Here is a 14,244-nt window from a genome sequence, read left to right on the forward strand (position 1 = left end):
TGCCTCTCTGACACCTAGATTACATTTCCCCTGCACGTTGCTTTGGAGAGGTTTAGAAAATCTTCTGGTCAGATAGCATTTATAGCATAATAGTAAAGAAGATGATTTTTGTCAGTGTTATTTTACAAATGCACATAATTTCTCTTCTTAGAAAAGCCTAATATGTGACCCTTCACGGTGCGAGGCGGCCCAGGTACCCTCACAAGAAACACCGCATTACTAAAGGTACTTTTGGTTCACAGCATTTTTATTAAACTCTTCTAAGGTGCAATTCCTGAAGTGCAATGGCCTCTCCCTCGCCCCTCATTCTCCCCTCTAATTGCAGTAGGTCTCCAGCTGGTAGAGGGAGCAGGTGCTGTGGCAGCACTGCTCAACGATGCCCCTCTTCACTTTCTGGTACTCCTGCTGCTGGAAGGTCTGCTCATCCAGTTCGTTGCGCAGAGGTCCGTTCGCTGCAAGAAATAGAAAAACAACACTTTAATGTTCTAATGTTACATGTTCGATACTTTTTTGTGGCCTGTTTTTTTGTTCTACAACTTTCCCTGAGGCTCGCCCATTTTCAAATGAGCTTTCCCCCTTCAATCTGCACCAACTGACTAACAACAAGGTCTAGTCTAGACTTACTAAGGGTTGCTCATGCTGCGCAATTTTGTGGAGCACCTGCGGGTCTTTTAATGGTAAATAAATAAACGCAATGCGTATGTATTGTAAAAACAAAAACAAAAAAAGCTCTAAATGTCTTATCATTTACATTTCCACGGTTACGTTCACTAGATATGGGATTTTCCTCTAGGTCTGTCACTCTTGGACTCTTCCATTTTCATTCTCACGACCTCATCCAGGGACTTAAGTGAAGTCTGTAAGGTCAATACATTACATCAACCAGCCCAGTGCCGAGTGGGAATCACTTGACTGCGTGTGCCAGCTCACTACAAATGTTCATTCACGTCTGTAACCTCTCTGTGATCCGATGAAGTACCACAGCCTGACTGTCCACTAGATGTCAGCGCCTTGCACTGTCTGCTTACCGCTACCCCAGAACCGCCACCACTGCCGGGCGACTTTTGGTTCTCGCCTTGATTTCTGCCAGTGCATACTATAAATGGCCACTGGGGGTCGCTGCTACATAAGTGCTTTTCATTCGCTACTCTCCATTCGTCAAACCGAGGTCGGTCACTATCCAAAACAAACGTTGCTAGAAAACTGTACATTCAGGACTCTTTACGAGTTACAGCGCCTATGTACAGAGAGTGCTTTAAATGGGCAGGTACTGTCCGGTACTCAGTACCTGTACTTCTTTAATTTGAAGCAGAGAGTACCTGCACTTCTCAGCGCTGTTGCAATACATTACAGTGGATGAGTACCGGCACTTCTCAGGAGCAAACATGTACTCTGAATAATGGGTACCTGCACTTCCATCTTTCCATTTAAAGGACTGTGTGCAGATGTCAAGGTACCTGCGTCTAGGTCTGACTTTCTAGACTACTCGAATGCGCGAACAGAACACGAGACGGGTATGCATCCTGAGCAAGCAATTGTTCTCTTCATTAGAGTAATGCTCTGGCCTTTCAAATGAAGTGCCACTGAACTGGCCACAGCACTAGCAATGCTATAATCAGCAGAATTTGATTGCAAGGGCCATGTCATGTACACAGTAGCCACTCTTGACTGGGACCATCATGAGTTTCTGTGCGTGTAGTCATCAGGAATGAGCATGTTTCTCCAAACCAGGGCTTACTGCAGGGAGGATAAGACAAGAAACCAAGACTCCTCCTTAGATCTGAGACTCCTTCCACACACAGACCTGCAAGCTCTCTCACTCCTACTCTTCAGCAAGAAACGTAAGACCTTCCTTTTTAAGCGGCACCTCGCAAACATGTAACCACCCAGGTACCACAGGCCGCAACCTTTCCTGTTCTGCCTGCATGCTTCCACTCTCTCATTCACTTCTTTGTACTGCTCGCTTTTGCCCACACCTTTGTACAACACTCCGTTCCACTGTAGCTAGATTTGCACTATATAAATTCCATGCAAACCTACTTTCATACATTTCTACAAGATTGCACAGTTGTGTTAAGCCCCACTGGCTGAGTGGATCAAACATGAACCAATGTTATGAACCATCAAATGGCCTTTTTATGGTCTGTCTTGACAGCGCATCTGTGGCTAGAAAATTATGTGAGCCTCCCTAAAGAGAGAGGCTTTGCCCCTGTCCAGATGCAGGAGCTAGCAGTACCTGTTTTGACTGAACAGACGTGTGCTTCCACAAAAAGTGATTTCCCTCCACACAGCATTGATCATTTTATTTAGCTAGCTGCCTGATCTTGTACTTTCAGGGGCACACACTTGACTTTGTAAAGATATTAGATAACTAGTTGTCTTAGATAACTAGATCATTTATAGTGTTTTTCTCTGGCAGCAGAACAAATGGAAGGAGGGCAGTCATCAACCTATGTATTTTTTAGGTCTGGCTTGACAGGGAAACTGTCACCTATCATTTAACCTACAACAATATTTTTCAATAATTCTTTGCTTCCAGACAAATACATATCTATTCCCATGCTATCTACTTGTAATGCAAGAACAAAAAGGCGATGGGTGGAATTCTTGAATGAATCTCAGCCCCTGGCAAGCACTAAGTTTGCATACCAGTCCATTATTTTTTGCCCAAAATGCCACTTCCCTTTGTACCAACCATATGCAATTGACCCTGCTCCAATAGGAACAGTACAGCTTAAGTGCCAGGCCAGGTCCTCCTTTAACCAGAACACAAGCTCCCAAGAACAGCTTCACATTGATTAGGGTTAATCAGTCAGTCATAGCTTGGTTCCAGGGACACTGTTAGCATGGGACCCACTTCTGGGCATACCTGTTGCACCTAGGGCATATGCAACAAGGTGATGGATGCAGTGCTTGAATTAATCTCAGCCACTGGCAATGGCTTGGGTCACATCCCGACCCATCGTTTGTCACTCATCAAGCCACCTCAGTTTGGACCCAGCCATATTCAAAGCAGTCCAAGCCCTCCTCCAATAGAAGCAGTCCACCCCAAAGTGCCAGGCTAGGTCCTCCCTGAACAAAATGGTCCACTATGATTTTTTATCTCTCACAGTAGACACAAGATTGATGCACTTTTAAAAGTTTATATCATGAAGATTCCTAAAACTTTATTTTATCGTTTCTTTACGGTTTTGAATGTTTTGAAAATGCTAAATATCAAATGTTGCCACACGATGAAAATATGCTTCGGAAGCATTTTGCAATGGTAAGAGGAGTTTTTTGAAGCATTAAGGTTAGAGCTAGATATGGTAGGTGTTGTATACCAAGGGTATTGACAATTTACACGTCTGTGGTACTACTAAGAAGAAACAACCCTACTTCTTTAAAGTATCTTCTTCATACAGAATTATTTATGTTAAGACAAATCCATTCGTGACCTTGCTATAAAAATGCTGCAAATAAATGGTATCTTAATCTTGATGTAATAAATCAAGATATGCCTAAGGATAGTTTTAAAAAAATGGACCTAAAGATGTAGCCAAGCCCAGAGCCACATTCGTGATTTTAATCATTGTAGGAGAATCAAACGCCTGGGGTAACTATGCCAGTTTCTGGCAAGTTGCAACATGCACATTTACCTGAAAGCTAATCTAGATATGCACGTTTGTCGGTTATCTAAACTTTAAAACCGCAGGATTACAAAATGCTGACAATTTATGGTCTAAGCTTTCCTGCAGTTCAGGAAGAAAGTCCACTTATTGCTCCTTCTCAACATAAGATTTGATGCACGTGTTGTTTGTTTGTCTTACTTTAGCAACTGCACACCAGCAATACATTACACCAATGTTGCTCACACAGGGGGATCTACGTGTGAGGAGGCGTGAAATAATTGTTTTATTATACTTGCTTGATTCTATTCATCTATGTTACCGTTTGCATACATATGAAACGTTTTATTGATATTTAAGATGTTATTATAAATTGTATGGAATATACAAGAAACAAAAAAATAACATATAAATACCAATAAAGTGTTCTAGGGGGCAATCGTCATTATGTGTTGTTAAACCCCGCGGAAAAGGGAATCTTCTGCGGATTTAAACCCCGAAAAATCAAGCTCTTGCTGTTATGCTCTATTCTGTGGGGTTCAGCTATTGATTTTTTTGGTACTAGCACAGTGATACCAGGGTGCTGCATCCTGCCACTACCACTCAACTCATTATCGGGGCCTAGTTTTGAAGTAGGCTTTCCAGTAATACTAAAAAGTTTTGCACCATTGCCTGATGCTTTAAGGTGATGAGGGCAGAGCCAACCTTGCAGCCTGCAGTGAGCAGTACCTTAGTCTCCTGCTAAAAGAATTCTGTTTTTTTCCTGATGTTGGAACGAAAAGGCCCAGGAGTTCGCCAGTTTATCAACACTATAATTCTCAAAGAGAACGAGCTGTCTACTTTAGGAAAGAGGCGCTCTTGTTTACAGTTTGAGGTGACGCAGGGATGACGATAATCATGCGCTGGCCTTAAATCACCTCTTGTAATCCACGGAACGTTACAACGTCCTTGAAAGACGTTCACGCAGATGGTGAGGGTTCTTTGCAGCTGGTCCACTTCTCATATTTACACTGACCAGCCTAAAGCACGCTGCGCGAGCTGGGTGACCCCCCCACGGGCGCGTGCTGGCTAGCGTGGGGAGGATTGGGCACACGCCAGCTTTAAACACCTGCTCTGACAATGACGCGTGCGTTGGATATCGACTTTACCACCACAATCTGTACACGTGCCCTATAGGTGGGCTGCCTTTTCTGGTTGTGTATGTACGATTGCACCGCACCTGGATGCTGCACTAACCCACCGTCGATGAGAACATCAAGATGTATGTCTTCAGTACTTCGCACTGGGCAAAAATCTACCTGGTGCAAAGTACCAGCCGCACGTCTTTTGATGTTCCTTTGGCACGCATGCTCGAGTACTGCCATCTTCTGGCTTGATTTTGTACTACAGAAAAACTGCTGAGAACTGTGGTTTCTCGATGGGGAGGACTGGCTGCGAGGGTGGGAGGAATAATTGCAGGAGTTTGACGCTGACTTTCGTTGAGTTGAGATGAGATGAGCCTTTGTTTTCAATCTGATCTGGTGCTGTTTGAACTTTTGATAGTAAATAGAGATATATTCTATGTTCAAATATAGTTTCTTCTATGTTGTTGTCAGAGAAATGTTTAATGGTATTACATTTAATTTTGGTTTTGTGATCCAGGATGCAAGGAGGACAGAAATAAGTCATATGGAATCCTTGGAGGGTACGAATTTTGTTGTATCTCTATTTCTCAACACATGAAAGCTTGAGTGGAAAGAAAAGGCCTTCCCTACATTGGCTTTGGTGCATTGAGATGAAAGGGAGTCTTGGGTCCCTCTAGGCATATCATGGCTCTCATTAGAGCAGTGGTAATTCTAGGTGGGAGTCGACCATTAAATATTATAAGTGTCTTAATGTTTCCAGGTCTGGAATTACTGGGTTCACAAACTCCAAACACAATATTTTCAGGCCCAAAGAGACACCAGACCCAGTTCCATCAAATTTGTATGCATATGTGGTGAAACCACAGAAAGGGCTAATTATAGGAGCACAGTCCCTGCAGCACCATTGGAGAGAACATAAAACTCTCCTAAGTCATGCCCAGGCCTTCATTGGACTCCCTCTTTCACCTCTTGTGGAGAAGTACATCCCTCGGCCTATGTCAGAGAGCCTAGGACTGACTGCTCCCCCAGCCAATCCCCTAGCAGGGAGGCCCTCCAGACAATAAATAGCACAGCAATGGCTGTGTGCAGTCTCTCCTGCCCCTCCCTTTGTGTCCAGAGCTCAATCAGTAGATTTGTAGAGTTCTTCTTGTCACTCATGAGGGTATCCAGGCACTGGCAGGGTCCAGTTGATTAGCCAGATCTTCAAGGACTTTTGGAACTCTGGAAGAGATGGGAAGGTCTGGAGATGAACAAAGGGGAACTTTTTTGCATTCTTCTGGTGAGGCAAGAGGCGAGCCATCTGAGCACAGCTCATTGGATGCCTATGTGCTGCAGCCTTGTGTTGTGTGTGTGCTGGGAAACCATATCAAAGATTGCCAAGACATGTAGAAGGATCAGAGCTGCAGTCTCTCCTTGGTTGAGTAGGGCTTAGATGTCGTCAGTAGCCACAATGAGGTATGTCTCAGTGTTGTGGTTGCTGTGAAATCCAAATTCGGAGAAGTTGAGTAGGAGGTTCTGTTTCAGATGTGAGGAGAGTTGTTGGTCCATGCTCTATAAGAGGGGAGCAGACAACCCTTCTGTCAAGCACCACTACACTTCCGGACCCCCTAACGTCTGAAGCCTTCCCCTAAAATCCCCTTGTCAACCCCCACCACCCTCATTTGTAAACTGTCAGCCAGTTTGCCCCTATCATCAGAGAAGGACATAAATAAAAGCACAACATGTTCCCTGGGCTGTGTGATTGTTTCCCATTCCATGACAAAAGTGTAATTGTCGGATTTTGATGCCTTGATACCGGCTTGAATCTGACATTCTAGCCTCCTGGTTTCCTATACTAAACCCTAGCAATCCAGGCCTATAAGTGTACATATTATGTAAATTCCTTGGTGTTTCACAACCTCGATTGCAAGAAACGTGCCCTAGTATGGTATCAAACCAAAAATACACTTTGTTAGCTATTATAAAGAACAGCCTCCCTCTAGACAAGAGATAACTGCCCCTCTGTGGGTACTTGATTCTTTGAAACACGCTCCCTTTAGAAATGCTTGAATTTTCTTAATGCATCATCTATCTGAAGTGTTCTTACACACTGAGGAATACCAGTCTGATTTACCTAATCGCCTCCGCCGAGAGGTCAGAGATGCAGTAATTCCAGAGTTTAACCCCTACAAAGCCAGGAATAGATTGGTACAGTGCAGTGGGTGAAACAGTCAACATGGCGACGAGGCAGCGTCCATGCTAAGGGTCATACTCAAATCAAGTGTCCATGCACGGGCTTACCCAGTGGCTGCTCGATGTCCCGTCTTCCCTTGGGCGAGTAGAAGAAGCCTCGGTCACCACACACAAGGTAGAGGGCTTCCACCAGATGAGAGCCGCACAGGTGCTGGTTGGTGATAGCCTGGCTGGTGGGAGTGCAGAGTGCAGAGAGGACCAGAAGAGTCAGGGCGCTCAGCCAAACAGCCATGGTGGGTGAGGTGGGGCCTGGAGGTGACAAGAAGAGAGAGAAAGGAGGCTGGCACGAGAGAAGGATCAAGAGCAAATGAGAGAGAGAGAGAGAGAGAGAGAAAGAGAGAGAGAGAGAGAGAGAGAGAGGAAGAAGGTTGGGAGAAGAAAATGAGCGAGCACGTCAGGCAGGAGAGCGTTGGATCGAGAAAAACAAGATTTCAGGAAGTAAGCAAGAGAATAGGCCGAACAAGACAGCAAGCAAACAGAAATAAAACGAGAGAGCAAGAGAAGGAGAAGAATGAGTGAAGACAAAGTGGATTCGGGAATGGAATCGAGAGCGGATCAAGATGAAGACGGCAAAAAAGAAAGCAAAAACGTTGAGGAGAAGAAAGATGCAGGGAGCAAATGTAGATGGTTCAAGAGAAGGGAGCCAATTAGTGGGCCAAGGACGGGAGCAAGGGGGAGGGAAGATGAGAGAAATAATGGGGAGAAGAGAGGTTGTTAAAATTTGGCAAAACATCAAACTCTTGCAAATCTCTTTTTTTCATTGAAAATGTATCGTTTTTCTTGGACAGATAACCCTGTTTTACAACACGGAAGAGAGCCCTATAGGCAGAGGAGACGTGTTATGCACCCATAGCATCAAATCTGCAGTTACATACACATCACAAGGACTCGTTCTTGATACATTTCAAAGAGTTGCCAGGGCTCTCTGAAAAAAGATTTGAGCAAAACTGAAAGCTGTAGGGAGAGGTCAACAGCAACGTTGGGTATATTCATTCATTATACAAAGCCAGGTCGAGGTGCCACACACCAATATTTATAAAACTAGAAATAAAAATCCACATCACTAGATATATGGGTAAGGTACTGCGTTTTACACTGAGTGTTTTCAACACTGCTTCATTGGTTGCGTCTTAGTTGTTGAATCAGCAGAAAATAAGATTGTTCCAATGCGAGAAAGAGCAACAATCGGACCAAATAGTTAAATGTTCTGCTTTGGCATCTGGTGCATACCTTCCCTGAAGATATGCGGTGGTCTGCCCTAGGACACGCTGACCAAACAAATACAGAAAGGATTTGTTTCATGGGGTGGGGTGAGTGGGGTGCGTACCCATTTACATGTTTCATTAATACTGGGGTGGGGAGAGTACATTCTGAAGTTCCCTGTAAATGGTGCTGACATACCAGTGACTTTCGACATACTGCTTTAGGTTCGTGGTACTTACTGGCAGTACAATGCAAGAAACAGCCCCTGATATATTTATCTTTAAACTTGATCACGCCTTGTATAAAATAATTAGTTGCCTTACCTTCGGTCGTCAAGTAAAAGTTTATCACAATTATTTTGTAAAATATGGGATACTGTAAATATGTTAATTCCTTAACACAGGGGCTTGAATTTGGATAGAAATGTTATTTTCAGCATTGCTGTAAGTTTATTTGCTTGCTAGGTAAAATATCGCAAGTGAGGTAAATATTTCAAGTCACAACAGGAAGGAGCACATTGAAAAAAAGTCCCCAAACTGATTTCTGTCTAGGGTTCTTCTTACAATAAATCTAATCTTTCAACTTAAAAATGCATTGTAAGCAGAAAACCTAAAATATCCACCGAACTTTGGAGTAGGTGTGTTAGATGCCTTCCAAAATATTTTAACAAACTTTGGTATCCCGTCACCTTTTATTTTCTCCTATTAACATGTTTAACATTTCCAGCATTGCAAATATGTAAAATTTGCCTATTATAAGCTATTTTTGGCAGCTGGCCGCCCTTGGCAAACGTTATTAATGCTCAAAGACACGTTAAAAGTGGCTGAGAAGGCCTCAGTCCTCCTGCTTGCCACGGCGTTGACCAATCTGGACAACCTTGGATAAAGACCAATGCCCTACGGTGAGGGACAGTAACGTCCTTAATCCTAGAAGATTCTGTGGCAGCATGCGGCCTCCGCCACCCATTCAGAACAAACCCAGTCCCCGCGAAAGGGTTTCACCTAAGCAGGAGCCTCTCTGGACAGAATACTATCTCCTCGTAGCACGATGTATGTACGTTTAGCATGTTCCCAGCTCTTCCCTGCCTCCAAGGGCTGTCCGTGCCCCACAGCTTAACCTCCCGCCCAGTACAGGCCCCTTCCTGCATCCTGCAAGCTGCGATTTGGAAATATAGGCTCTTCCCAGAATAACATTTATCATGAATTGAAGACTAATAATAAGAATAATTGAAGCCAGTTCCAAAATTATACATTAATGAACACAGGGGCAGGACAAAACAAGACCCGCACATGAAATTCAGCACCAGGATACGGACCACAAAATCTGTAAACTTCAGGGCAGCCGTGTTACGGCAGCAGTTTGTGCCCTCCCCCAAAGCAAAAATCCAAGCTAGCAGATCCCTAACCATCACCATCACTCACACAGCTAAGAAGGTCGAAGAAGGACTCACCTTGGTGACGAATGCGGAAGGAGAGAGAGGCGAGCTGCTTCGAGAGGTGAGAACGGTGCAAGTGACCTCTCTGGGGATTCTCTTCACATTTATACTCAGTGCAGGAGCTTTGCTCAGCATTAACTTCTCAGCCACACCCCGCCTGTGCACTTTCCGCTGGCTAGACAGAGCGAGATCCCCAAATAGTGTCAATGAGTCTTGGGAGAGGGAGCGGATGGGGCAAATGGACAACAGACTGCTAATTTCCATGTCATTTAACCAGCAATCCTAAGAAGACCTAGCAGGTTGATTTTCACACAGGTGCATTTTAGCTTGAGATAATGCTCCTATTAGAGAGCCAACAAGGCACTTACAGCTGGCTGTCCCTGGACCGTAGAGGCGTGACAGCTGCCCATCTGGGAGCTTGCCACCCTTAAGTGATGGCTGTGTCAAGACAATTAAACAAGGCAAACACTCTGCTGTAATCATTTCTGCCCCTGTGAGCTGGCTCCTTGCTGAATTGGCACTGTTTTTTGGAAACTTTCCCTTGGTGCAGAGCTGCCAGAGGGTGCGACGCATCGGACTGAAAGGATTGTGTTGGCTGGCAGAAAACAATAAAGGAAAACAACCTCATGAGAAGAAGTGGGACGAGCTGAGCAAGGCCTGCACCTCTCAATCGGCAGTGAAGAGCAAACAGGCGACCATATTGTACAAGAGGGAACAAGGGCATATCGCTTCCATCGGGACATGAGCTACTCATGCGTGGCAGCACTTGGGGTTAGCGACAGACACAACAATTCTCTTTTAAACTAAGACACAAAAGTATATTATGTCGAAGACGCACTCCACAGTTCCTCACATTGAGGCATGGTACAATGTGAGATTAGATAGAGACAGACTCACTTTTTTCATTTTACAATGAAACAGATGTGCCGTCTGCCGTGTCTTTCTACAAACACACCACCCACTCCTCATTGACAGAGAGCCATCGTGGAATATGTTTTTTTTTTTACATTTACGATGAGATTTAGTAATATATGTGAGATAGAGAAGCACTACCTTTTCTCCTGTTTAATAAGCCCTTGTAGTTTATAAGGGTTGAGAGACACACCACTCACTTCTCATTTGTACTGAGGTGTGGTGGCATACATGAAGAGAGGCACACCACAGATTGCTCATTTACATTAAGGTAGGGTTGAAAATAATTGGGTTATTGGGTGAGAGGGGTGGAAGCCCTACGCAGACAACAACTGCAATCCAAGTCACTGAATCATCCTGTCCGTAACCCTCTGGCAGCTTGGAACAAACCAGCCAGGCTTAACTTAGAGGCAACGTGTAAAGTATTTATGCAGGACACAAACATCAATAAAGTGAAAACACAAGACAAATCCCACACTAGTTTAGAAAAATAGAGTACATTTGAATAATTTAAATTATACCAGAGTGACAAAAATCCCATCAGTAGAACCAGAAATAACCAGTTTCATGTCAGGATAGTGCCTAGAAGTGCAAAGCACCACTCAAGGTCATCTGATCGTGCTAGACCAGGGGACAGACACAAGTTTAGTCAAAAGGCTCGACACAAGGACCAGGTTACTCCCACTGAAAAAAATATCTTCTCAAAGTCTGGTGCAGAGTGTTCCGTTCACTGTGGGGAGGCCACTAGGAGTAGGGAGAGTATTGTGGATGATAATTAATGTGGGGCAAAGAGTAGCTCAGGCGGTGCAGACTATCATTTCTGTAGTGCAAAGAGCTGGTCAGGTGTCATGGACTGTCGTTGCTGGAGCTTTAATGTGGAGATCGCAGCACGTTGCTTTCGTGAAGTGCAGACCTCGCATTGCCAATTGTTGCTGGAAGTAGGCAAAGACTCAGGTTCACCAGATCTTCATGTTGGCAGTCATCATGGGTGTCAGAGTCTCCACGAGAACAGGCCCATTCATGGTCTATAAGAGCCCAAAACTTCAGGGTTTACCTTTCTTCTTAGGAGGAGCTCCTGTCTAAGGGACAGGACCTGGCAGGCACATTTTGGGGATCAGGAACTCAGACATGCAGGGCTCAGGCAGGTCCAGTTGCAGGTCCAGGAAGGTCCAGTGTAGCAGGGCAGCTGAGCAGTTGCAGCATGGCCACTGAAGCTTGTTGGCGGTCACGTCCGCAGCGGTGCGTACCATAACCGCTGGGGTACTTCATCATTGGCTCCTTGGACCCATAGGGTCCAATGCCAACCAATGCTGGATTGCGCCGCGGTCTTCGACCGCCCACCGCGACGGTGTAGAACGCCAGCGCAGTTACCTCATATCCCCTTGTCCCACCTTAGAGGTCAGGCAGCCGCCATTTCAGGGGGCCACATGGCATTAATATTAACTGCATCACACCCATGTAGGCCTTGAATACAAACAGTTACAGGCACATTGTGGATTACTAAAGGTCTGCAAATTACATTTTGTGATACCTCTGTGTTGGCTGACTCTCTGCTCGCTGTTCTCCTCCATAGGACACGTCTGCTGGGGCAGATGATGAGATGGCGGCATCCTCCGGTGTACAGACCGCTGGTGGACCTGCGACAATGGAAGAGAGACACAAAATAGTCACCTACAGACTTGATCATGCAGCAATCCAGGAACTGTGTGCCCAGTTGGAGCCAGACCTGAAGTCAGCTATCCGCCATACCACAGGGATACCCCCTCTAGTGCAGGTCCTGTCAGTACTCCATTTCCTGGCAAGTGGTTCCTTTCAAACAACAGTGGCCATTGCATCAGGGATGTCCCAGCCAATGTTTTCTAACGTGTTGTCGAGAGTGTTGTCTGCCCTGCTGAAACACATGCGCAGCTACATCGTGTTCCCTCAGGTGGAGGATTTGCCCACAGTGAAAGGTGACTTCTATGCCCTTGGACATATCCCCAACATCATTGGTGCCATTGATGGGACACACATGGCCTTGGTACCCCCCGCAGGAATGAACAGGTGCACAGAAACCGGAAGAGCTACCATTCTATGAATGTGCAAATGGTGTGTTTGGCAGAACAGTACATCTCTCATGTGAATGCCAAATTTCCTGGCTCAGTGCATGACGCTTACATTTTGAGGAATAGCAGCATCCTTTATGTGATGGGGCAACTACAGAGGCGCCGTGTGTGGCTAATAGGTGAGGACAAGGACCCTATACAATGTGAATAGGTGTCTGGGTATTGGATTGAACCTAAGGGTTAGTGTGTGTCTAACAGATGTCCCTCCATATTTGCAGGTGACTCTGGTTACCCCAACCTCTCATGGCTACTGACCCCAGTGAGAAATCCCAGGACAAGGGCAGAGGAACGCTACAATGAGGTACATGGGCGAACTAGGAGGGTGATTAAATGAACCTTCGGCCTCCTGAAGGCCAGATTCTGGAGCCTCCATATGACAGGTGGTTCTCTCTACTACTCACCAAAGAAGGTGTGCCAGATCATCGTGGCCTGCTGTATGCTGCACAACCTGGCTTTGCAATGCCAGGTGCCTTTTCTGCAGGAGGATGGGCCAGATGGTGGTCTTGTGGCAGCTGTGGAGCCTGTGGACAGTGAAGAAGAGGAGGCAGAAGAAGAGGATATCAACAACAGAAACAACATAATCATGCAATACTTCCAGTGAGACACAGGTAAGAAGATGTCACTGCCTCCCACATCTCATACTATTGTTGGAGCTAGCACAAGTCTGTAATTTTCACTCAGTGTATAGTCTCTGACTTGTCAATTTGCCTTTCCATTTCACAGATGTGGGTCACACTTTGTGCCCTCTGCTATATTTCCTCCAGGCCTACAGCTGTGTTACATCGGTATGTGCACAAGTAAATTGACATTGCTATATTCCATGGTTATTGCAATTACACGTTTGTGAAAGCACAGACTGACTCCAGATTGTTTTGTGATTGAAGTGTGTTTATTTCTGTGCAAATAAGTGGAGGGGGTTGTAAAATGGGCAGGGGGGTGGTGGAGGAATGTCCATGGCAGAGTCCAGTCTATTTGTTTCACAGGTGCATTGTCCAAAGGGGCATAGGAAGTGGAGCAATGGCAGTTGAAGGATGGACAGGGTGACAAAGTGGGACAGAAGGGTGACATTCAGGGGGGTCTCATTTCCTGGCGGGGTCTTGGCAATGTTCTCTGTCTTGTTCCTGGATCTCAGGGACCGTTTGCGGGGTGGTTCTCCATCTGCAGGGGGTGGGGTGCTGGTGTTGTGTTCCTGTTGCAGTGCCTCCTGTCCACTAGCGCCGGCAGAGGTGGAGGGCTGTTCATCGTCCAGGCTAGTGTCAGGGGCCCCTTGTTGTGCCACTGTGTCCCTCTTGGTGTTGACAAGGTCTTGCAGCACCCCTGCAATGGTGACCAAGGTGTTGTTTATGGACTTCAGGTCCTCTCTAATCCCCATATAGTGTTCCTCCTTCAGCCGCTGGGTATCCTGAAACTTGGCCAGTACCGTTGCCATCGTCTCCTGGGAATGATGGTAAGCTCCCATGATGTTGGAGAGTGCCTCGTGGAGAGTGGGTTCCCTGGGCCTGTCCTCCCCCTGTCGCACAGCAGTCCTCCCAGCTTCCGTTTTCCTGTGCCTCTGTCCCCTGAACCGTGTGCCCACTGCCACTACCCCAGGTCCCTGATTTTCTTGGGTTGGTGAGTTTGCCTGG

General features: G+C 45.8%; 1 protein-coding gene across 2 annotated transcripts; it reads right to left on the bottom strand.

The window, feature by feature from the left end:
- Window positions 1-226: 226 nt before the first annotated feature.
- LOC138283242 (insulin-like) lies at window positions 227-9,703 on the bottom strand. Of its 2 annotated transcripts, none has more exons than XM_069221273.1 (3): window positions 9,618-9,703; window positions 7,013-7,244; window positions 227-452 (listed from the first exon to the last, which is right to left on the bottom strand). In XM_069221273.1, exons 2-3 carry the CDS (start codon window positions 7,194-7,196, stop codon window positions 316-318), a joined length of 321 nt encoding a protein of 106 aa, XP_069077374.1. In that variant the 5' UTR covers window positions 7,197-7,244; window positions 9,618-9,703; the 3' UTR covers window positions 227-315. The 2 variants fall into 2 exon arrangements, with proteins under 2 accessions (XP_069077374.1, XP_069077375.1); XM_069221274.1 differs by having other exon boundaries at window positions 7,013-7,213; window positions 9,618-9,701.
- Between the last annotated feature and the right edge of the window lie 4,541 nt (window positions 9,704-14,244).

Source organism: Pleurodeles waltl, chromosome 3_1, assembly GCF_031143425.1.
Source record: "Pleurodeles waltl isolate 20211129_DDA chromosome 3_1, aPleWal1.hap1.20221129, whole genome shotgun sequence".
Classification (NCBI taxonomy): Eukaryota; Metazoa; Chordata; class Amphibia; order Caudata; family Salamandridae; genus Pleurodeles; species Pleurodeles waltl.

Bases quoted from the DNA above. Each gene is read 5' to 3' on its own strand.
- LOC138283242 (XM_069221273.1), bottom strand. From the start codon at position 7,196: ATGGCTGTTTGGCTGAGCGCCCTGACTCTTCTGGTCCTCTCTGCACTC. The intron at 453-7,012 runs GTAAGCCCGTGC...TATTTCTTGCAG, and splicing joins GGACATCGAGCAGCCACTGG to CGAACGGACCTCTGCGCAAC.